This window comes from Pyrgilauda ruficollis, unplaced genomic scaffold, assembly GCF_017590135.1.
Source record: "Pyrgilauda ruficollis isolate IOZ18807 unplaced genomic scaffold, ASM1759013v1 scaffold17, whole genome shotgun sequence".
NCBI classification, from domain to species: Eukaryota; Metazoa; Chordata; class Aves; order Passeriformes; family Passeridae; genus Pyrgilauda; species Pyrgilauda ruficollis.
Window position 1 is genome coordinate 9,889,991 of NW_024515875.1, and position 22,125 is coordinate 9,912,115.

The window sequence follows — 22,125 nt, forward strand, 5'->3', positions numbered from 1 at the left end:
GCAGCCGCGCCCGCTCTGACGCACTTCCAGCGCGGCGGGCCCGGAGCGCCGCGCGTGTGGCGGCCGCGGCTCCCCCGCGCCATCCTTCCCCGCTCCATCCTTCCCCGCTCCATCCTTCCCCGCCGCCGCCGCCGCCATGGGCCTGACTCGGCAGTACCTGCGCTACGAGCCCGCCGCGCTCTTCGGGCTGGTGGCCAGCGCCAGGGCCGGCGTGGCCTTCGTGGCTCTGCGCGGCGAGCGGGGCCGCTACGTGGCCGTGCCGGCTTGCGAGCACGTGTTCGTGTGGGACACCAGGAAAGGAGAGAAGGTGGGAGCCGGGATGCGGTGCCGGGGGACGGTCGGTGGCGGGGCAGGGCTGGGGTGCAGCATGAGGGGCTTTTAGTCCGCCTGAAGCCAAGCGGTTTGTGTTACTGTGCGAGTTTGCGTTACTGTGTTTGTGTTTGGAGGGAAGAGAGACCTCCGCAGCATCCCGCCTCTTGGGAAGGGCGAGCACAGCGTGATTAGGTTATGGAGTGGCTCTGCAGCTCTGGCTGCCTCCTGGCCCAAAGTGCTGGTGTCTTCCAGTTCTCCAAGCTGGTCACTGGCCTGAAACGATTCTGCATCGTGTAGTCCAAAATATCCTGCAGTGTTGGATGCTTGCAAGAAAGTCTTGCTAGTTGCAAGAAGGTAATTGGTTATTTCTGTTTAAGGAATTTTTAAGGATTGCACTTGTTGAAATCCACCAGGTAGCACCAGCACACACAGAACAGAGGAGGCTGTGGATGATTTGGGTAATGGATGTCTGGAATGCAGCAATTCTCACCTTTTGTTTTCTTTTGGTAGTAACTTGTAGCCATCATTTGTTACAGGAAGTGGCAGTCCCGCTGCTCTGCTCTTACTGTGAGAGTAATTTATTTTATCTCGACTTGCTCTTAAAATGAATCTCACTGTGGATCCCTGTGAGATTTGCCTCAGGACCTCAGTTGTGGAAGAGTGATTGCTGTCGCAGTAACTGGAAAGCTGCTCCCAGTTTAGCTGGTTATGTGAATGTTCTTGGACAAATCAGGGATGACACAGAGTTTGTGTTTTGGCTGTGGAGCTGGACATCCCATGTAAAAGTTGTATCCCATAGGGGGGTTGTGAGCTATAACTTTAAGGATTTTGCCACACACTGTCTCCTGTGAGATTCAGAAATCACTGTAAGTGCTGCTGTCCACTACAGACTGAAATCTGGTTTTGTTTCACAGCCTCTGTAGAACTGACTGCTGTATGTTGTTCTGGAGATGTTTTCATCATTCTCAAGTTCTTGTGCAGTCTGTGAAAGAGCTGCTGTGTCCTTTACCTGAGAAAGGCCAGGCAAGAGAGGATGGAATCAGGAAGAAACTTTCCAGCTTTTACTCTAAAACAATATTTCTTGCTCTCTGGTTCATAATATGTGGGGGCAGAAATTTCAGGTTCTGAGTTCCAGGGCTTGTTCTGCACCGGTTTCCTGAGAAATTGTTTCCCTTCTAGCTGCTGTTTTGCCTTGGAAAATGGGGTTAACAATACTGTATTTGGTGCAGGAAGTTGAAAAATGAACTTCTAAAGTGGCAGAAGTGCTCACTCGGAAGTTCAGGAGACGAATAGACTATATTCTCTCTGCTGTCTAAGTATCTGACTCTGACATGTCATTTATCAACATTATACATGTTTTGTCTCCTAAAAATTGCAGGTTCTTATCCTTAAGGGTCTCAAGCAGCAAGTCAGTTGCCTCTGCCCCTCTCCAGATGGCTTGCACCTGGCTGTTGGGTATGAAGATGGAGCAATCCGTGTCTTCAACCTCCTGAGTGGAGAATCAACTATCACTTTCAATGGGCACAGGGCTGCAGTTACAGCCCTGCAGTACGACCACCTGGGTGGCAGGCTGGTGTCTGGCTCGAAGGTGAGGCTTTGACATCTGGAGCATGGCCCTGTCACAGACATGCCCCATGGGGAAGGCTGACCTGCACTGAAATGTTCAGTATTTTGAGTGTGGCCTCTGCCCATAGGCAGAGGATGGCAGTGAGAGGAGCTGGGGGAGCAGCAGGGGCTGCAGGCAGGAGTAGGGCACTGGTAGAGCTGTTAAAGTGAAGAATCCTGTGAGATCAGGAATAGCAAAAGTGTCTCAGGCTGGGATGGTGGTACATTTATCAGTGTGACTGCACCTCTGGGGAAGCAATGTCCCTTGCAATAGTCATCCTTGTGATTCAGAGTGAGAAAGTGTGCTCTCAGGTAATCTTTTCAGTCTCATGGCAGAAGTTCTGCAGAGACAAGGGCCAGTCCCATGGAGACACTCTCTGTTCCAGGATACAGAAGTCATCGTGTGGGATGTCATCAATGAGAGTGGCCTGTACCGGCTGAGGGGACACAAGGATGTCATCACTCAAGTCCTTTTCTTGAAGGAGAAGAACTTGTTGGTCACTTGGTGAGCCAGACTAAGTGAAATTGTTGATCAGAAAAGCAGGCATGGTTGCACTTGCAATTTAGCCATCCTGTGTGCTACAGCCATTTGTATTTTATTCTTGTCTTGTGACATCTCAGACCCACCAGTGTCTTTGAATATAATTTTGTGATGTACACATTTTTTTTTTTTTAAGTCTGGTGCCTGAATCCAAGTCTTAGAGCAACTGATATGGCCATACTGAAAAAGGTGTTTGAAAAAGGGTTTAAATTGTTGGTAAATCCATCAACTTTAAATTATTGTAACAAAGAATAGTGATAACATGTTCATTATGTATGTAGCAGTTTTTGGTTTTTGTTTTTTTGGTTCATCTTGAAGAATTAAGTAGACTTACGTTCTGTTTGTGTAATTCACACAGCAGTGGGACAGAAAAATTGCTTTCTCGTAAGCTGTAAATATGTGAATTAATTAAAAGATGATAGGGGCTTTTTTAGCTGATTTTAAGTTATTCAACTAAAAGAGCTGCAAGTTGACTGAATCCCTTTGATAATAACTGGTTGACAGTAACAGTAACTAATTTTTTACTTTTTAATATGCCATTTACTAGCTTAATAGAAAGGTGCATGCAATCAGCTCATTTTAAAATGAAAACTTTTGCCTTTTTTTCAGATGGAAAAAGTACTATTTTGTTGGTTTGGTAGATGATACCCGTTTCTTAATGCAATTTCAAATATTTGCAGGTCAGCTTCAGTGACTTGACAGATATCTTTTTGCAGCATTGCTGTGCCTTTTTTGTTTGGCTTGTAAAATTCAATGTTTGAGCAGCTGCTCTGTGATACATTCTGACATGTTTTAGATATTTTTGTATTTCTACTGCTTAGAAAAATGGTGAGCTGTGCAGTCTTTCCTTATGTCTGAGATTTTCTTCCTTGTTGCAGTGCCAAAGACACACTGGTGAAATGGTGGGATCTGGACACCCAGCACTGCTTCAAAACTCTGGTTGGACACCGAGCTGAGGTAAAAAGAGGGTGTGTGGAAGTGTTGGGCTGGAGGGACTGGGGATGTCAGGGCTCACTCTGGGCTTTCCTTGCTTTCAGGAGTTGTAAGCTGGTGCCGTCATACATTTTACTTCCATTAGGCTTGTTATAGGTAATAATCGATAAAGTCAAATTAATAATTAATAAAAATAGATTTTATTTTGCGACTGAGATACGGTCTCCGATAGCCACAATCAAAGGGACAGCGCTGAGCCCGGGATCAATGCTGGGTGGTCCAACCTCTATGGTACCGGATCCCCTCTGTTCAGGATCCCCTCTGTTCAGGATCTGAACAGCTGAAGGCTGTCCCAGTCCGTCGCAGTCCAGGCAGTTTTTATACAGTTTATTCAGTCTGGGGCAGAGTGTCTCCTTTTCTTTTCATGGTTTCACATATTCATGTAGTCTTCTTTCTCTGCCTTGGGCTGGACAAAACAGTTTCTGGTAAGCGATGAATGGTGATGTCGAGTTGGGAACCTGGCATTGGGATGCTGGCTATCTCGATGGTAGATATGGGTATTTCCTGGACTGTTCTTGGGGAAGAGCCCATCTCCGCAGGAGCCACATCCTTTGGATTGTTAATTAGATCTTTCTCTCTGCTACCATCTGTGGTTTCGCAGTTTTGTGAGGCAATCTCCCTGTCTCCGGCATGTGGGTTTAAAACTTGAAAGAATATTTCTTACAGGCATCTTACAAGCATAACTTATTTCTTGTATATTTCTTGTATATTTCACATAAGCATGAATTATTCCAAATCATGTATTACAGGCTTTAGGAGTGAGCAAATGAGAAACTTCCAAACATTCCAAGAGCTGTCATCACATGCATTGGGCGACAATTCCCATACGCATGTCCCTCAGAGGAGGTCCCAGCTAGATCCATTCTCTATTTGGTTGCTGTTTAAATAGGTCATTTAAAGATGTGCATTTTTATGATAGTTAAGGGAGTCAGTTCCTCACATGGTGCCTCTGGACAGGTCTGGGGCATGGCTTTGCTGTCCAAAGAGAAGCGTCTGATCACTGGGAGCGCTGACAGCGAGCTGAGGGTGTGGGATCTCACGTACATCCAGGAGGTAAGACATTCCCCCTGTGACCCCTCAGCCCCCCTGTCTCAAGCTCAGCTGCTTGTCTTTGAGCTGAGGAGGAACTGGAACATGTTCATATTTGATGGATGTTCTGGGAAACAGCCAAAGAAATGTCTTTGCTATCTGACTGGTCCACAAGCTGCTCATGGGATGGGCTTTGCTGTTTCCTGTTTTGCGCTTTCAAGTGAAGCTGTGAGCACTTCCAGAATGAGATTTCCACAGTGTGTCAGATCTTCCTGCCTTCTGATTTACTGTCTTGGTTTTGAAAGACAGGTGTCTGCTAAGGAAGGCAGGAGCCTCTCCTGAAATGGAAAATGTAAACCTCCTCCCTCTGAATTGCTATGAATTTTTAATTAAGGGGCTTTTAGGCAAAAATATGGGAACAGGAATAACAGCTCTTTATCAGGGAAGAAAATAAAGAGTAAATGAACAATGCAGTAAACTAAAACAACACTGACAGAGTCAGAATACGACTTGACACCCTGTTGGTCAGGGTGTTGCTAGCAGTCCACTTGGAATTGTGGCTACAGCCCTCCTGGAGTGTCAGGTGTGGTTCTGTTGGAGCAGGGATCCTGTTGAAAGGTGTAGTCTTCCTCTGAAGATCTAGTGGGAGAGGCAGCTGCTCCTCTGGGAAATCCAGTGGAGAAGCTGTGCTGGTGTTCCAGAATCTGCAGATTATATCTGGGTAGGAATGCTTTGCTCTTCCCTCTGGGCGGAGCATCTCCCAATGGGATGCTATAGTCCTTATCAGTCATGCAGTGACATTCAATAGCCTGTTATCAGCAGATGTCTCCCTGGAGGGAGAAGTGGTTGTGGAAGAGGTAAGGAAAACTGCCCACTTAACAGAAGACAACTGCCATACAGATGGCAAAGAGAATACAATTTGCTTGGCAATCCAGGACCCTTATAGCTGAGGAAGACAGCCTTGTGGGTGGATGATAGTCATGGGAGCACATGGAGTGCTTGGTGCCTAGGGAATTATGTAGGATGCTCTAGTGTATGCTAATCAGTTGTATCTCCAGGGAAATGAAGCGTGAGCCAGAAAGCACAATACTGTAGCTCTTCAAGTTTAAGTTACTCCTTTTGTTGTTTTTTTTTTTTTTTTTCCTGTGAGCAGGTAAAAGATCCTGATGAACCAGAATCCAAGAAAAGCAAAGGGCCATCTTCACCTGGAGCAGAAGAAAACACTGAAGAGGATGAGACCTTAGAGCTGGATGAGCATCCTGAGGAAGTAAGATCAGTTTTCCAGTGCTGTTTCTGAGCTGGTGTATCTAACCCCATTTGCATGGTTTATATCCTGAGTGTCATATTTAGCCTGTTTGGGAAAATGTGATAATTCTTGTCTTGCTCCATAACAACTTCCTCAGCAGTAGTTGCTGCCTCATCTACCTGCAAAACATCAGCAGAAGTATGTGTGCCAAAACATCCCCAGATTTATTCTCCACTGACAATTTTTCTTTCCTTTCTATTTGAGAAGGACCAGCAAATGTATAAATTTAAACAGTGCTAATAGAGCTCTTTCATCAAACATCACAGAAATAAAATAATTCCCTGCTGGTTTGCAGCTGCTGAGTTCAGTACTGATGCTCAGCTTTGCAGCAACTGAGAGGTTAGAGTTGCACTGTAATGAAATATGTTTTGCAGAAAGCCATTCCCACTTGTGCTGCTGCTGGAGACTTTACTGAATCTTTCTTTCTGGTAGAACTTTGTGGAGTACTCCTCAGATCTCAGGCCACTTGTAGTTGCGGTAGATACCTGACTGTTAATTGATTTTCCAGCTTCCTCTCCAGGGGATTTCTCTCCCTTCAATGCCCGGTTTAAGAGTTCTCTCTGTACTCTTTAAGAGTTCTCCCTCTGTTCTCAGCTTCTCTGCCTCTTTTGACTGAGCTCTGCTGCCTCTTTAGCAGAAAATATCAGCTCTGTCTGTCAAATGGCTATGGTTTGTCAATAAAATTAAGTTATTCTTCCACTGAGACTGCTAATGATTATTTTCAACTGAAATGCAACAAAACATCAGGAGATAAGATTGAAGCTCACACAGATGCTTGTTTTGTCCCTTTATTATCCTTACTAGCTGTCCTGCCAGAACCCTTTAGGTTCATTTCCCCCTCTCCTTGACTTTTCTTATCAGCAGGTTTCTCGAGTTTGCTTGAGAAGATCATTTGACCTTTCAGACCCAAGTTTTTCCTCTTTCCCTGTAGCGCATCGTTAAGTGCAGCAAGGTTGGATCCATCTTGCGGGAAGGGAGAGACAGAGTGGTGACTCTTGGCACAGACCGGATGGGCAAGTTTTTGGCCTGCCATGTGAGTAATGGGGGACTCTGCTACTGAGCTGTAGAGGAGGATGGTACAGAGCTTGGGTACTTTCTGTAAGGGTCAGCCAGGGTTTTGCAAACCTTTGAATTTGTTTGCTCTGACTCTAGGGAACAGATGCTGTTCTGGAAGTGTTCTCTGTCCTTTCTGAAGAGGAAATCCAAAAGAAATTGGAAAAAAAAGTGAAGAAAGCACGGAAAAAAGCCAAGTAAGTAATTTTTTGAATGCTGTCTGTGTCCAGAAGGCTCTAGAAAAACTCTTCAGTAGCATTACACAGTGGTCAAATTCCAAGATTCTGGCCATTCTCTTTGTGCTAGCTGTAGTATTTTGGGGTTGATCTTTCTGTGCAACCTTGTGCTTGTCTGAGCAGCCCTGCTCCCAAAGACTAAGGAAATACCTTACTTTCTGGGTCTTCCCTCTGAAAAAAGAACACTAAAGTGTGCAAAGAAATGGATATAAAATGTTTTTTTCAGAGCTACTCAGCTCTACCTGACATTGGTGTTTATACTGCTCAGTGTATCAAAATAAGGGCTTGTTAGGCAATGCAGAAATGAGAGTTTCATCTGAGAAGTCACAGAGAATCTGATACTTTATTTCATGTTTTACAGCAGGCAGAGATACAGGTGAGAGTTTTCTTAATGGTTACTCTGTGTTAAGTGTTTCTGTGTATCCTGGCACTTAAGAGGTGCCTCAGAACAGCCCTTAGGGAGAGGTCTGGCTCTAGGGTAGAAACTAAAGCACAGGGCATCTGTGCAAATCTGCAAATCTGGAAAAGCATTTTGCCAATGGCTGAGAGATTTCATTGCATGATAGGAGATGAAGAGAAACTGATGGTGCTGTCAAACACAGCTTCTCTTGCCTGTTTTGTATCTGTCTTTGCAATATGCCTTGTGTTTTGGCTCCAGAGGAGGAGGTTATTTAGGACAGTTTTTGTCTTTAGTAGTCTGCATACTGGCATGAACTTCACTGTCCACTCTTCACTGTCCCTGTTCTTAAATGTGGTTAGCACTGCTGGGTAAGAGGGAAGTTGTTTTCAGCAGGCAAAATGGTTTCCTTATATTTTCTGTGTTGCTATGTTTGTGTTGGCTGTGCTGGGTCATTTGACTCTTCTCCCTTATCTGACATTTCCAGACAGAACTCTGAAGAGGAGCCTGAAAGGATTGTGGAGCTGAGCCTGCAGGAAGAGATTCAGCGGGTTGCTAATGTCAAAACTTCTTCTAAAATCAAGTGAGTGGAAAGCCTTTTGTAGCGTCTGATGAGTGGTTGTGCAGCTACCTGGGGAGAGCTCTGCATGGCTCAGTGCAGGCAGAGTTGGAAGAAGTTTCCCCCTCAACACATGTTTAGCTTGGAGCTGGGGAGAAGCCTGCTGTGATTTCCAGTCCATTCACACCTCAGTGGCTCAGTGTGCACTTGCTTGTTGGATGTGCTCTGTCTATATTTCTCTGTCTCAGTTGTTCTTGATAATTGATCCCCTTTGTCTTATTACCCCTGTGTACAACTCTGATTTTATCTGATCAAACAGGTCATATTGCCCCTGTGCACAGCTCTGATTTTATCTGATCAAACAGGTCATATTGCCCCTGTGCACAGCTCTGCTTTTATCTGATCAAACAGGTCCTTTGACTTGATTCTCTCTCCAAAAGGAGAGCTGAAGATGGTGCTGCTGCTCCAGAACAATATAATTGAATTGTACAACCTGGACCTGTCAGCACAAGTGCCCCAGGCTGTCCGTGTGTCCAGGATAACCATTGGAGGCCACCGCAGTGATGTCAGGACGTTGGCTTTTAGCTCTGACAACATTGCCATTCTCTCAGCAGCTGCAGAGTCCGTGAAGATTTGGAACAGGTATGCAGTCTGATTGTGCCTGTCTCCCAGAATTGAGGGATGCTGTGTTAAGAGAGGCAGTGATAAGAAAGAGGGGACAGTGGAAAGAGATAAAACAGCGAATGAAGTAAAGGAAGCAAATAGAAAATTATTTTTCTTTTTTCCTTTTTAGGGAAACTGAGAACCTATAGATCTGAAATTTCAACAGAAGGTCTAAACACAAAGGTCCTACATAGCAGTCGGGTGTAGACTACTTTGCTGTGTTTTTTTTCTGTTTTTTCATTTTTAATAAGAGGTATTAACTGTTACCCTAAACAAGCCTGTTCTTTAGGGAACATGTGGGTTTCTTGACATCTTATCTGAAGGATCCAGTATTAGACTGGGTAGGCTGTTGGGTTGATTTCGAGTGTTGTGTGTTGATGTAGAGTGCTGACCCAGTGTTTCTTGAGTGGTGTTGATTTCAAGCTCAGTTTCCTGTGAGTACACTATGTTACACTCAGTCCTTTCCTGAAATGCTGTTTAAAATTAGGAGCTCTGTTCTTGTTCACAACGGCAATAGGTCATGATGGTGGACAGCACAGTGGCATGTTTTTATGTGGAACGTTCTTAGCAGTAGTGCTGGGTAGTGTTTGGGTCAATAGGCTGTTGGTGGCTTATCTTCTGACCCCAGATGAAAGACAGCTGTGGATAGAGGCCACACTGAAACATGTCTCACTGAGCAGGCCAGATTCTGTGCGTGATAAGAGGTTTTGGGCTCTGTCCACAGGTCAACCTTGCAGTGCATCCGGACAATGGAGTGTGAGTACGCGCTCTGCTCGCTGTTTGTCCCCGGGGATCGGCAGGTCATCATTGGGACCAAGGTAAGGAGTGGCCCTCTGACTCCAGACTGCCCAGGAATGAGAATGTGTTAGGAAAATGTCACTAAGGCAGCCTCACAGAAAATGCATTGCCTCTCCTGATCTGGAGCACTGCTGTGTTCCCGGAGTCATTACAGAACTCTTGTGGCTTGAGGTGGAAAGCAGAGTAGAGCTTTGGGAAGGCCCTGACGCAGATCAGGAGTTTTTCCATCTGTGTGTAACAGCCACCTAATGAAGCTGGCTGCTGGGGGCATGTGTGGCAGGGAGCTCGTCTGCCAGGAGCTGTCATGAGTTGTGAGCAGAGGCTGATCCTTCCTCTGTGATGTCTTTCTCCCCAGACAGGGAAGCTGCAGCTGTATGACCTGGCTTCTGGCAATCTGATTGAGACACTTGATGCTCACGATGGGGCAGTGTGGTCTATTGCTCTTTCACCAGACCAGGTAACTCAGCCACCCTTAAAAGTATCATCTGCATATCTTTTCATGTGATTCTTTCCTATAGGACTGTGTTTGCACCATGGAATTAGTTTTGCAGTACGTGCTTTGTTCCATGGAAGCATGGAACCCCTCATCCTGAGAGGTGGAGGATGCAACTGGTAGTGTCTAATAAGTTTCTAGTGGAATCAAAACCATAGCAAGAAATAATCTGCCTGAAATTCATCCACCCTACAGATGAAAACATATGTGATAGATTTTACCCTCCTTCTTAATGTAAAATGTTGGACTGCTGTTCCTTTAGAAGGCTCTTGTAGGGTGGTGGTCAGTTGTGTGTTATCCAGTAGCAGTAAGAGTCTTAAGCTGCCCACAAATCAAAAGCATATTGTTAGCTGCAGCTGAGATGACTGCTTTCCATCCCAAGGTTTCAATCCAGGTTTTGTTTTACATTTGGGGTCTTCATCTTAGCCCTCCAAAATAAGCTAGAGCTTTTGAAATTGTTTCTGTTGCTCAGGCAATGCGTGATCTAAGCAGAGCAAATGCTCCTGGTGGTATCCACTTAATCATTAATGGTGTAGGAATGTGGGACATCCCAAAAACCTCCTCTGTGTTGGCAGTTCCTTGCTGTAGAATTTCTCTGGGGGATAGGAACTAGTTTCACAGCAACTTCTTGTTTTCCCCTACAGCATGGCTTTGTGACAGGTGGTGCTGATAAATGTGTCAAGTTCTGGGAGTTTGAGCTTGTGAAGGATGAGAGCAGTGTTCAGAAAAGGTGAGAAGATAAATCTTGTGCTGTTGTCGTTGATGGGTGCTTTTTCCTTTGCTGTGCCCATGACATCTGTGTGGAACACGTGGAGGAGAGTGTGAGCTCAGTGCAGTTTTGTGGAGACCTGAGCTTAGCTGGAGGAGGGCACTTGCCTCATTCTGATCCCTTTTTGTGTGTTTGAGTTTAGTGTCTAATCAGGCTGGGCCTGCAGATCATTACTGTAAATGTAGCAGTGAAGTTCATCAGCTACTGGAGCCTGCTTATTTCCAGTCCTGTCACAGTGAGGAATGAGGTGCTGCATGTTAGAATTCACTTGCTTTCCCAGGGTGCAGTGTGGGACTTGTATCCATTTCTCTTCCTACTTTGTTTGCTTGGGCTAACAGTTGTTTTTTTCCTCTTGTTGCCAGGCTTTCCATGAAGCACGTGCGCGTTTTACAGCTGGATGAAGACGTGCTCTGTGTGCGGTACAGCCCCAACCAGAAGCTGCTGGCTGTCTCCCTCCTGGATTGCACTGTGAAGGTTTTCTACGTTGACACGCTCAAGGTGCATGACCAAACAGGCTGTGAGGCTGTGCAGGAAGGGATGTAACTGTAGCCTGCAAGATCAGGAATACAAAGGAGAAGTGTCTGTTTTATGTGGACCATGTATCCTCTTTCAGTGGCCTGTTTGCTGGCAAAACTGACAGAACCATAGTTATTCTACACTGGGAACTGGAAGATCCATTTTTCATTTAAAAAGTGTTCTGAGCCTGCAGGTGGCAAGGTTAATTCTAAACCCTGCAGATGTGGTGGTACTCCAGATCTGTCAGGCACTGTGAAGGTGGGGATGAATGTGCCTCACGTGGCATTAAATAGGGCATGGCAGAGGCAAAGCCTGTGGGAGGAGTACCTTCCTTGTGGGCAGTGTGTGGTGGATTTGTGAGCTGTTTATTAGCATGTGAACATTATGGAGTGACACAAGACAGATTGGTGCTGGCAGTTATGTGGAGAGGAACAGAAATGAACTCCACTCATGCTGGTCATTGGCACCAGAGTTAGCTAGAGAGCAAACAGAGCTAGTTCAGCTTGCTTGGCTACTTCCACCTTCTCAGTTCTAGCCTCATGACCCTGCTGCTAACAGTGTTCAGGGCAAGATTGAAAGTGGGGCAGTGCTAGAAAACAGCTCCCGAGGCAGAGCAGAAGTAGCCTGGAGCTTGAGATTTGCCCACCTCTCTACCCAGCATGTCTAACTGAGTCATCTTTCTTCTGCTTCAGTTTTTCCTTTCTTTGTATGGACACAAGCTGCCAGTGCTGTGTATGGACATCTGCTATGTAAGTATCATTAGGGCTGTGTAACTTGGGACTGTGCTGATATGGCTGAGTGTGAGAACTTCTGCTGGCATCAGGGCCTCTAGGATAACACTTTCTTGTCACGTCCTTGCTCCTGACTGAGCAGTTTCTGGGTGGAACACAGCAAGCCCCTTCTTATTCTGCAATCCTGTGCTCACTGGAAGGGGTATCAGAGTTGGGGTCATGTGAGTGAGTGGAAATCAGAATGCTGTGATGGTCCCTTGCACTCATTGTAACAGGCACAGCCTGCTTTCTGCTAAAGCTGCTGTGTGAGGGGAGCCTGAATTGTTAGTGGGAGCAGAGGGCAGGTGCTGAGAGGAAGCAGCCTCTTCGTGCCTGTTCATTCTTGGGCTGCACTTGCTCTGAGGTATCTTTGGAATGAGGCTCATTGAAAGCCAAGAAGAATGTCTTGGATGTCAGGATATAACCAAATACCTGCAGAGGGTCAGAGGGGGGCCAGAGTGCTCTCAGTGGGCTGTGCCAGTACCAGGGCATGGGCCACTGGGAAGGAGGTGGAGGGATCAGGAGGCCACATTTCAAGAGCTGTCTGCCTACTCAGCAGTGCAGAGCCACTGGGGCAGCAGCCATTCCTTGTGAGGCTGCCAGCCAGCTCCCCACACCTTCCTCTCTCTTTGTTGCTCTCTAGGATGGGACTCTAATTGCAACTGGCTCTGCTGACAGGAATGTGAAGATTTGGGGCATGGATTTTGGGGATTGTCACCGTTCTCTCTTTGCCCATGATGACAGGTTAGTCAAATCCTACAGCATCTTTGGACTGTGGACTTGTCTCCAAGGAGTTGTGATCCAGCAATAATCCTTTTATCCAGCATAGACGGGGAGTTCTGCAGTGTTCCCCAAGTGGGTAAATTTGTGCCTTTTTCTCTTCCAGTGTGATGTATCTACAGTTTGTGCCCAAATCCCATCTCTTCTTCACAGCTGGGAAGGACAGCAAGATTAAGCAGTGGGATGCAGATAAATTTGAACATATCCAAACACTGGAGGTAGGAAGTTTTGGAGTCTGTTGAAAGGAAGCATTATCCCTTCATGAGCAGGATTTTCCTTAGGGGTGGAAGTTGGGTGATGTTAATGTCATAGCTCTTCTGTCATCCGTGCAGGGGCATCACCAGGAGGTTTGGTGTTTGGCACTCAGTCCCAATGGAGACTATGTGGTGTCTGCATCCCATGACAAGTCCCTGCGCCTCTGGGAAAGGACAAGGGAGCCCCTGATTTTGGAAGAGGAGAGGGAGATGGTGAGAGTTGCATCTTTCCTACCAAAACCAACTTTCAGACCCTTTTTTTTCTTGGTCTTTAGTGGCTTTTTACATATCTGTTGCTTACAGTCTTTGACATTCTCTTGTGCTCCTTTCAGCACAAGTGCCTTTGGGAGGCAGTTCAGCAGGTGGCTGATGTGGAGGGATGGAGAGCTCTGCTCCTGTTAAATGCAGCTTGTCCCTTTTCCAACTGTGAGAGGTCCATTCTGTCTCAATAGCAGGCCCCAGAGCTCAGGGATGCTGGAAGAAGCCCCTTCTATTCCATTTGGGCATGTATTGGAAGGAATCATAAATTCAGAAGGACTTCAATAGGAAGGAAAGTCTGGAGGTCTCTAGTCCAACTCGTTGCTCACTGCAGGATGATCCTAATATCAGACTGCTTAGAGATTTGCCTTCATACACTGACATCTCCAAGGAAATAGATTTTCCAGACTGTCTGAGCACCTATTCCAGTATTTAGCCACCACTGGGGTTGGCTGATGTGTTTGTTTCATGTATCCAATCACAGGTTCCCTTGGAACAATTTGTAACACTATATTTTTGCTGGATCCCTCAGAGAAACCTGTTTCTGTCGTTCCTTCCTGAGGCAGTTCTTAAACCACAGTGAGGGGGGAGGAGGCAGAACTGCAGAAGCAGGAGTGGATGAGAAACCTGCAATAGATATTTGGGGTTTTTATATCCCAGCAAGAGCTGACCTTGATGCCCTGTGTTGGGTAAAAGGAGAGACAGAGGTAGCTCTTTTCCAGATTCCAGAAAAGTTTGTTTTGGGTCAAGTTTGAATAGCAAGGTGGGCATGAATACACGAGTAGTGAACTATGCATAACATAATTGGTGCCCTTTCTATGTGAGAGATGGCAGACCAGAGACTCTTTCCTTCTGCAGCTCAGGACAACCCTGGGACTTTTCTAGATTTGTTCCCTATTGTGTTGTGTGGCTGAACTCATGATGAAAGGTGTGGTGCTGAACTCACCTTTGTAGTGTCTGTCTCAGCCTGGTGGAATCCTGAAGTTGCAGCTCAGGACAACCCTGAGACTTTTCTAGATTTGTTCCCTATGTGTTGTGTGGCTGAACTGATGATGAAAGGTGTGGTGCTGAACTGTAGTGTCTGTCTCAGCCTGGTGGAATCCTGAAGGGCTGTTCCTGCACCCAGAGCTGAGACCTGGATTTCTTTCTCTGTGGGAGATGCTAGAGTTCACTGTGGGGCTGGGACCTGCTAGAGTTCACTGTGGGGCTGGAACCAGAGACAAATGGGCATTTTGCCACTGGCAAATGCTGATTTGTCCTGGTTTTGCAATGGGCTGCATGAAGCCCTCCAGGTTGTCTTGCTCAAATAGTCTGGAAGGGGACTTGCACCCTTGCCTTACTCACTGCTGTTAATATGTTGTGTTCTCATCCTCTGTAGCAACGAGAAGCTGAGTATGAAGAGAGTGTGGCAAAGGAAGAGCAGCCTGTGGTGAGTTGCACCATGTGAATGTGTGTCAGTCTGACTGTACAAAGTCTGTAACAACTATTTCTGTAAGAGGCATGGAAGAGGTATCAGGGAGAAAGGAACATTTTCTTGCTTTGAGGCAGTGCAGGGGGGAAGGGGATGCTGAAGCTATGGCTGCTCCATGCTGCAGTTGGCTGTGGTGCTGTGGAAGGACGGAACTGCAGCTCTGTATTTTGTATTTTTTAGGTGGCTGGAGAGAGGCAAGGAGAGACAGGGCTGGCAGGAAAGAAGACCATCGAAACCATCAAAGCGGTAAGGTGCTGTGGCTCTGCCAGCGTGGCTTTGTGCCTTACCAGTCTCTCAAGGGGGGCTCTCATGGGGTCATAGCATCAGTTTGAAGAGTAAACTGTGCTGTCACATAAGGGCAGATTGCTCTTGCATGCAGAGGTAGTCTGTCCTGCTCAGAAGCCAACAGGGAGGGTTTTGGCTCATGAGAGGTCACACACCAGGAATTCTTTCCTCCTGAGAGGAAGGAGGTGTGAGGTTCCTGCAGCTGCCTGTCACATGTGGGACAGACAGAGCTGCTCTTGCCCTCTGGAGTTTGCATTCCAAAGGAGCAAAAGGCAGCTGGGATGTTCTCAAGGCATTAGGCCTCTCCCTGAAAGGCTGTGCAGTCCAGTGGGGATCTGTGGAAGGTGGAAATCTGTTGTGGTGCTTGACGTGGGAGATGTGCTAGGAAGGTGTGGGGTGGGTAATTCCATGGCTGCAGATTGTAGCGGTTTGGTGATTTCCAGAGGAAATCCTTAATCTGAATAGTCAAAATGGCCTGACCCTGGCACATGCCTCAAAGGGACACTCCTTGGGGGTGGTGGCCAAAGCAACACCTGAAGATGCAGCAGAGAGCACCCAGGGCAGTGGGGGAATGTGGACAGTGTGTGACATCTTCAGGACATGACTTGTGTGTTCAGGGTAATGGTTAGCAGGGGAGATGCCATGTGGTGCTGTCCGTCAGCACCTCTGCTTCCACCTCCATTTGTCCAGCTGAGCTTTGTCCTGGCTTGTCTGGTGTCACTGATGTGCTGTTCTTGTGCTGCACAGGCTGAGAGGATCATGGAAGCTATTGAGCTGTACAGAGAAGAGATGGCAAAACTGAAGGAACACAATGCCATATGCAAAGCTGCAGGAAAGGAGGTAAAAGATTGAGGAATGTAAAAATCCCAAGGTGTGTTGGGTGTATCCTTCCAGCTGAGGTGGAAGGGCTTAGAATGCAGATAAAGTCAGGATAGCTGAAAACAGCAGACATCTGCTCAAATCTTTTGGAGAACTAAATGGCATCATGCTCTGGAGCATAATTAGGGGTTCTTGCCAATTATCTTTATGCCTAAAGTCTTATCAGTACCTAAGTTTTGAAGAGGGTGCTGCTGCAGGTTCATCCTCAAGCCTCATCTTTGCCTTCATCTCAACACTCCTTGCTGAATAAGGGGCTGTCATAGAAGTGGGAAAAGTGACAAGAAGTGGAAGAAAATTCATCCATGTTGAGATTATCTGGTGGCTTCAAATGAGGCCTTCAGCAACATTCTGGGCAGGGTGGAGGTGTGGGAATTGGAGGAAGACACTCAGTAAAAGCTCTCTTCTACTGTGGCTAAAAGTTTCTTCTGAATATGCATTTATACACACACACCTGCCTCATTCTAACCCATTCTGTGTCTCCAGGTTCCCTTCCCTGTCAATCCCATTCTCCGTGCCTATGGAAATATCACAGTAAGTGGAATGCCCAGGCCACAGGCTGTAGCCCATTCTCAGCTGGAGTGGGGCTGGTTGATTTGCTGGCTGAGCCAACATGCTGGGTTGCTGTGGGGAAGGACTGCTTAGGTCAACTTTTTTTGCTTGTGCAAAGTGAACATAATGTAGGGTTTTCATGTTGATGGTTTGTTTTGTTTTTCTTTTTCTTTTTGGTTTTTTTTTTTTTTTTTTTTTTTTTTTTTTTTTTTTTTTTTTTTTTTTTTTTTTTTTTTTTTTTTTTTTTTGTTATTTTTTAGTATCATGCATGTGTATTACAAAGGTTTAACCCTGTCAGGGTTAAACAACCCTGATGGTAGTCATGACTATGATGTTCCTTATCATGAGCCAGGGGTTTACAGTCTCCTCCAAGATACAGGAAAGCTAGTTCAAACCTTTCCCAGGTTTATTTATGTGGTGTTGCTACAATTACTGTTTCTGTTCCTATTCCTGCAGAGTTTACATTGAGAAAATTCTGAATGGTAGTTCAGTGCCTGGGTATTGCAGGCTAGAGCTGTTGCCCTTACTCATTCATGTCATACTACTGCACAACAGTTTTCAGTAAATTCTGCAGGTTTTTGACATATTACAAAACACACAGACATGGATGTGTGGATTTCATTGATAAATAAAAGTCCACTACTCTGAGTAGATTAGTTTTTGTTTTTGTGGTTTATTCCAGTGTGCACTCCCAAACTGTGTTTTTTAAGTATCCTTAGGAAGATCCTTGTTTTTTTCTTTCCCCTTTTCATGCAAGCATACAATGGTTTGGGTTGGATAGGACCTTCAGGATCATCTGGTTCCAACCCCTCTGCCCTAGGTAGGGACACCTCCCACTAAACCAGATTGCTCAAAGCTGAATGTCAGTGCCAGATGAAACAGCCTTTGTCTTCCTTCTAAATACCTGTAACCACCTTGCAAGAGCCCTTCTGTCCCTTCCTCCATGATTATAGGTCTATGTAATTATAAGTTGGATAGACTTAACAGGAGTGAATGAAATCTTAGTACTTAGTAGTTAGAGGCACTTTTCTTTCCCAATTCCCAGCTCTGCTCTGGGAATCTTTTCCCATCTGCCAAATGCTTCTAGCAGATAAACAGGAGTGATAGGAATTAAGTCTGGAAGTTTAGTTTGTATAAGGTTTTTTATATATAATTTGTTTTACCAATCTTTTTTTCTAATTTGTACAAGATTCATTGACATAAATTGAGATGACTTAGCTGATTAAATATAAATTAGATTTTTCACAATATTTTTCACCAGTGTAGAGTATCCTGAGAAAGCTGAGGGAGAACTTCTCAGAGTGGCAGCTGACTGAAGCCGAAACGGTTTCCTCTTTGTTATATTCAGCTTGATGTGTCTGTCTCACAGGATGAGATGGTGTGCTTTTAACTGTGTGAAATGGACCTTAGGGCATGTTGGTCCTGGAATGTTTCTTACTAAGCAGGGCTGTTGTCTTTCCTCTGTTGCAGCCTTCTGCCTACGTGCTGGAAGTTTTCAAGAAGGTCAAGTCGAGGTGAGTCCCAAGAGCTTCATTGCTGAACAGATTTGAGACTGAGTGTTGGGTTTCTAGGCCCAGGACTGGCTGGGGTCCTTGAGTGGTCTCATGCAAGGTATGGGCAGTGCTAGAGAGTCTGGAGTTACTGTTCCCAGCAGCCTCTTTTGAAACATGCATGGGAAATGGAAAGTGCTCCTTCCATGGGGAGTGTGGACTGAAGCTTCTGGATGTAGGTTGGCTGCTTGGAGATGTGCATGTCTGTGGAGAGCAGTTTGGGGATGCTGAGGAGGGAAGGCTGTGTGCCTGCTACTTGTGCCACAAGATGCCTGGGCTGTGCAGATGCAGGGCAGTCATGGACCAGCTGTGAGAAATGCTTAGCACAGCTGAGTACCAGAACCCACCTATGTGGATGTGTTTCCTGCTCATCTGTAGCAGTGTAGTGGCTGAGACTAATGCTTGTGTCCCTTTGCTTTTTCCCTCAGTGAGCTGGAAGAGTCTCTCCTGGTGCTGCCTTTCTCCTATGTCCCTGACCTGCTCAGACTTTTCAATGAATATATTCAGCAGGGCTCAGATGTTGAGCTTCTGTGTCGAGCTCTCCTCTTCCTGCTCAAGTGAGTCCTTTATCTACCCAGACAGTATCTGGACTTTCTTCTGAGCCTCTGGGCCTGAAACTCTTGGGAACATCCTTGGGAATAAACACGTGGTCTCTGCAGGAGATGAGCAATCTCTGCAGCCCACAGTGAATGGTGTGTGGGAATGAACTGCTTGATGCAGAGTGCTGACATGCCCAGATGGGGATGCTGGTCCTGGTGGCCCAAGTCTCACTGGAATGAAAAAATCCCACATCAAAACTGATGAAGCACTGTTGGTGGCACAGAGTCACTGTAGAGCCTGTGTCCTCAGAAAGACCTTCCCCCTGAACCACTGTTAAACTTAAGAAAACAGCTTTTCCAGATAAATTTGTCCATGCCTGTCCATGTCCAGTGTCTGGGGAAGACTAATTGAAAAAACCCTGTATGTCCAGAACATACAGAGGAGAGGGCCTTTGTTATTTCTTTGTTATTTGTAATATCAATGCTGCAATACACTGTCTGCTTTGTTCCCAGGATACATTTTGGGCAGATCACAAGCAACCAGATGCTGGTGACAGTGATAGAAAATCTGAAGAAAACCACCATCTCCAGAGTCAGTGAGGCCCGGGTGAGTGTTGCACTCTCCCCTTTTTCAGGATGTAGAATAATGGGATAAGACAATGTTTGTGAGCATGAGTTGTCTGTGGTGTCCAGTGGGGAAGATGGGTGGGGATCTGAGCTCATTTAAACTATCCTCTTTTGCAAACAGGCTGCATTTTCCTTATGTTCCTCATGTGAGAATACCCCAGTGGTGAGCTTATACTTGTGCTCCCTGCCTCATTTGCACTTGGTTTTCTGATACATGTGCTTGGGTCTTGGCTTGCTAGTTTCTAAATCTGTGGGAGGTAAAGTAACTCCCTGTTTCTCTTGGGCTTTTCTGTGGGCTGCTACCTCAATGCAGACTCTGCATATTCCCAGAGGAAGCTTCAGGTGCCTGCCAGCAACTTGTCTTTCAGAAAATGTGGTGGATTATAGCTGCTTTTAAGAGAGGACTGTGGGGAACTGAGTGCAGGACTGGCTTTTCTCCTGGTCAGATGAAGTTTACCTTTAAACTAATGTTGCTTTCTTTAAATCTGTGGATTGTCTTGTTTTCATCATCTCTTAGTAGAGGGTGGCCAGTGCAGGACTCTGCACCCTGACTAGCTTGGGATGTGCCTCACAGTGTGGTGCTGGTCTGTTTCTGCAGGATGTGCTGGGATTCAACATGGCAGGGCTCCAGTTCCTCAAGAGGGAGATTGAGGCCAAGGAGGAGGTGACATTTTTTGCTGATGCTACTGAACGTTTTGAGGAGAAGAAGAGAAAAAGGAAGAAGAAAGAAAAGATGGTTCTTGCAGTGCTCTAGCATTTGCTTCCCAAGACCCATAGCACCTGGATGGACTCATGTAGCCTCACTGCTGACCATGGAAGTGTTCTTGTGCCTGAACATCTGTGATGATGTCCAGTGGCTGGGACAAAGTCTGTCCCCTCCACATGTGGTATAACCCAGCATGTAAACCCAACTCACAATGGTTGTCTCTGAGATGAACTCTGTAGTCTGCTGCAGATGGATGCCTTTGGACTCTTTCTGAGGTAGCTGTCAAAGGCACAAGCTCTATCTCTAGTGCAATGCCTGTTAGAAATGGAGTTGATTTATCCTGAGTTCAGCTCTTTCTGGCAGTGTTGATTCAATGGAATCCAGCGTGTGGACTGCTGGTGAGACCATGCCTTAGTCCAGGATTAAAATCCTGGCAGGATTTTTCACTGACACCTGCTGGTGGCTTGTGGCCTGTGGAAAAAGCTCTACGATTTCTGCTGAAGTGTGAGGACTTGATCTACAGCCACTCACTCTTTAGTGAGACAGGGAGAAACATAGCTGCACTCTATTAAAGGCATATTTATATTTACTTTGTGAGACAATTTTGTTAATAGTGTTTTGTCCTGGTATTTCCTTTGTAAATCCTCAGTTGCCTTGGCCTGTGTATCAAAGGGTTTTTTACAGAGAATAAAATCAGTGAGGGCAAATGAAAGGTCTGCCATCCCAGATTGTGTTTTTCTGGAGAGCTGGCAAACCCAAGTGTGAGAAACCTGGATTGTTTGCCTTTTACTTGCTCCAGGCTTTAGAAATTGCACTGATTGTTTGCAATGTTGTACTTGTCCTGTATCAGATAAAATGATTTATTTTCAGAATGGGGGCAGTGGAGCAGAATGGAGTGAACAAGTCTCTGCTACTGTAGTTATTAATTTATAGCACATGCTGTGTTTTTTTACCAGTGGTCAAGTCACTGGTTTGGGGGATGTGGTGGGGGCTGCTTCCGGATACTTTGCTGACTGTTGGGCTCACATGTCTGACTTAGGTACTCAAAGCTGAATCTAACTTGAGTTTCATATGGATTTTTAGTTGCATTCCAGTTGTGGCTGACTGCTGTCTTTGACTCAGGTTGTCTGTCACTAGCAATTATGGCAAAGGCCAGCAGTTCAGTTGGTCATTCTCTAGGCAGCACCTCAGGTGTAACAACCATGCCTCAGTTGTTCGTCAGTAACTTTGTCGGGATGATTGTTCACTTGCTTCTTCAGAGTCTGGGTAATTCACAGGAGCATGTTGTGCTCCATTTCCAGGTGATTTTCAGACTACAGAAATGGTAACCTTCATACAGTTCTTCCAGTTGTTTCACTTGAATCACAAGTTTCATCCATATCTGGACAAATATAAAATTATAGGGGCACCTGGAAACAGCTGCATTCAAACGTGACTCTATCCTGACTTACGCTGTTCTATTTCATTTTATTCTGTTCTTTTCCTTTACTACTCCCTAAATAGACCCTCCTAAGAGGGATTACTGAGAGGAAGAGGAGGCACTGTAGGATGATACATTTTGTTGGTAAAATCAGTTGACATCTGTTATCTACATTATCTGCTGCTGAAATGGGCCAGCCCTCTGGAAAAACAAGTGCTAGAGGTGGAGAGCTGGCTTGTGACACCACAGTGCACCCTCAGCTGAGGTGACTGAGGAGAGAAATGCCAAAACCAGGTACCAAAAGGGGAAGGCTGACTGCCTCTGTTTACCTTAATGACAGGGAAATAGATGTTATGGATGCTGTATAATGAACTGCTGTATGATGATCTCCTGGGAGGCCTGGAAGAAAAGAACATGGCCATGGGCACATGAACTCAGGGACTGATGGGAAGGATGTAAATGGTGATACAGAAGAGTAGCTTGGGATGCAGTCATCTTATAATGACAGATATCCTCTGATCTAAGTGGAAGAGGTGGAATTTCCTCGCTTTTGTCTCTGTTTGCTGTCACTGGTATTAGGGAAGAATCCTTGGAGAAAAGGTCTTTTAGGTGTAGAAAAGTTGTCTCTCCCTAGCTGCTGACACAGGCTGCCCTCTTGAAGTTTTCCTCTGGTTCTCCAATTTGTATCACTTGTGACAGGTCTGTACTGATGCAGTACTTGGGTGGCTACTGACAGAGCCCAGCATGTGCTTTAAATGGAAGAGGTC

The 22,125-nt window shown here is 45.8% G+C and overlaps 1 protein-coding gene across 1 annotated transcript; it reads left to right on the plus strand.

Moving 5' to 3' along the window:
• The first annotated feature begins 33 nt into the window (after nt 1–33).
• WDR3 (WD repeat domain 3) lies at nt 34–20,526 on the plus strand. The gene is made up of 26 exons (XM_041463740.1): nt 34–307; nt 1,691–1,900; nt 2,304–2,422; nt 3,337–3,415; nt 4,409–4,504; nt 5,634–5,747; nt 6,718–6,819; nt 6,939–7,036; nt 7,960–8,055; nt 8,443–8,673; nt 9,419–9,512; nt 9,848–9,949; nt 10,630–10,715; nt 11,117–11,252; nt 11,963–12,019; nt 12,684–12,784; nt 12,927–13,038; nt 13,153–13,287; nt 14,711–14,761; nt 14,984–15,049; nt 15,836–15,928; nt 16,451–16,498; nt 17,987–18,030; nt 18,495–18,623; nt 19,119–19,212; nt 19,831–20,526. The coding sequence occupies exons 1-26, from the start codon at nt 137–139 to the stop codon at nt 19,984–19,986; spliced, it is 2,820 nt and encodes a 939-aa protein (XP_041319674.1). The 5' UTR covers nt 34–136; the 3' UTR covers nt 19,987–20,526.
• The last annotated feature ends 1,599 nt before the right edge of the window (nt 20,527–22,125 follow it).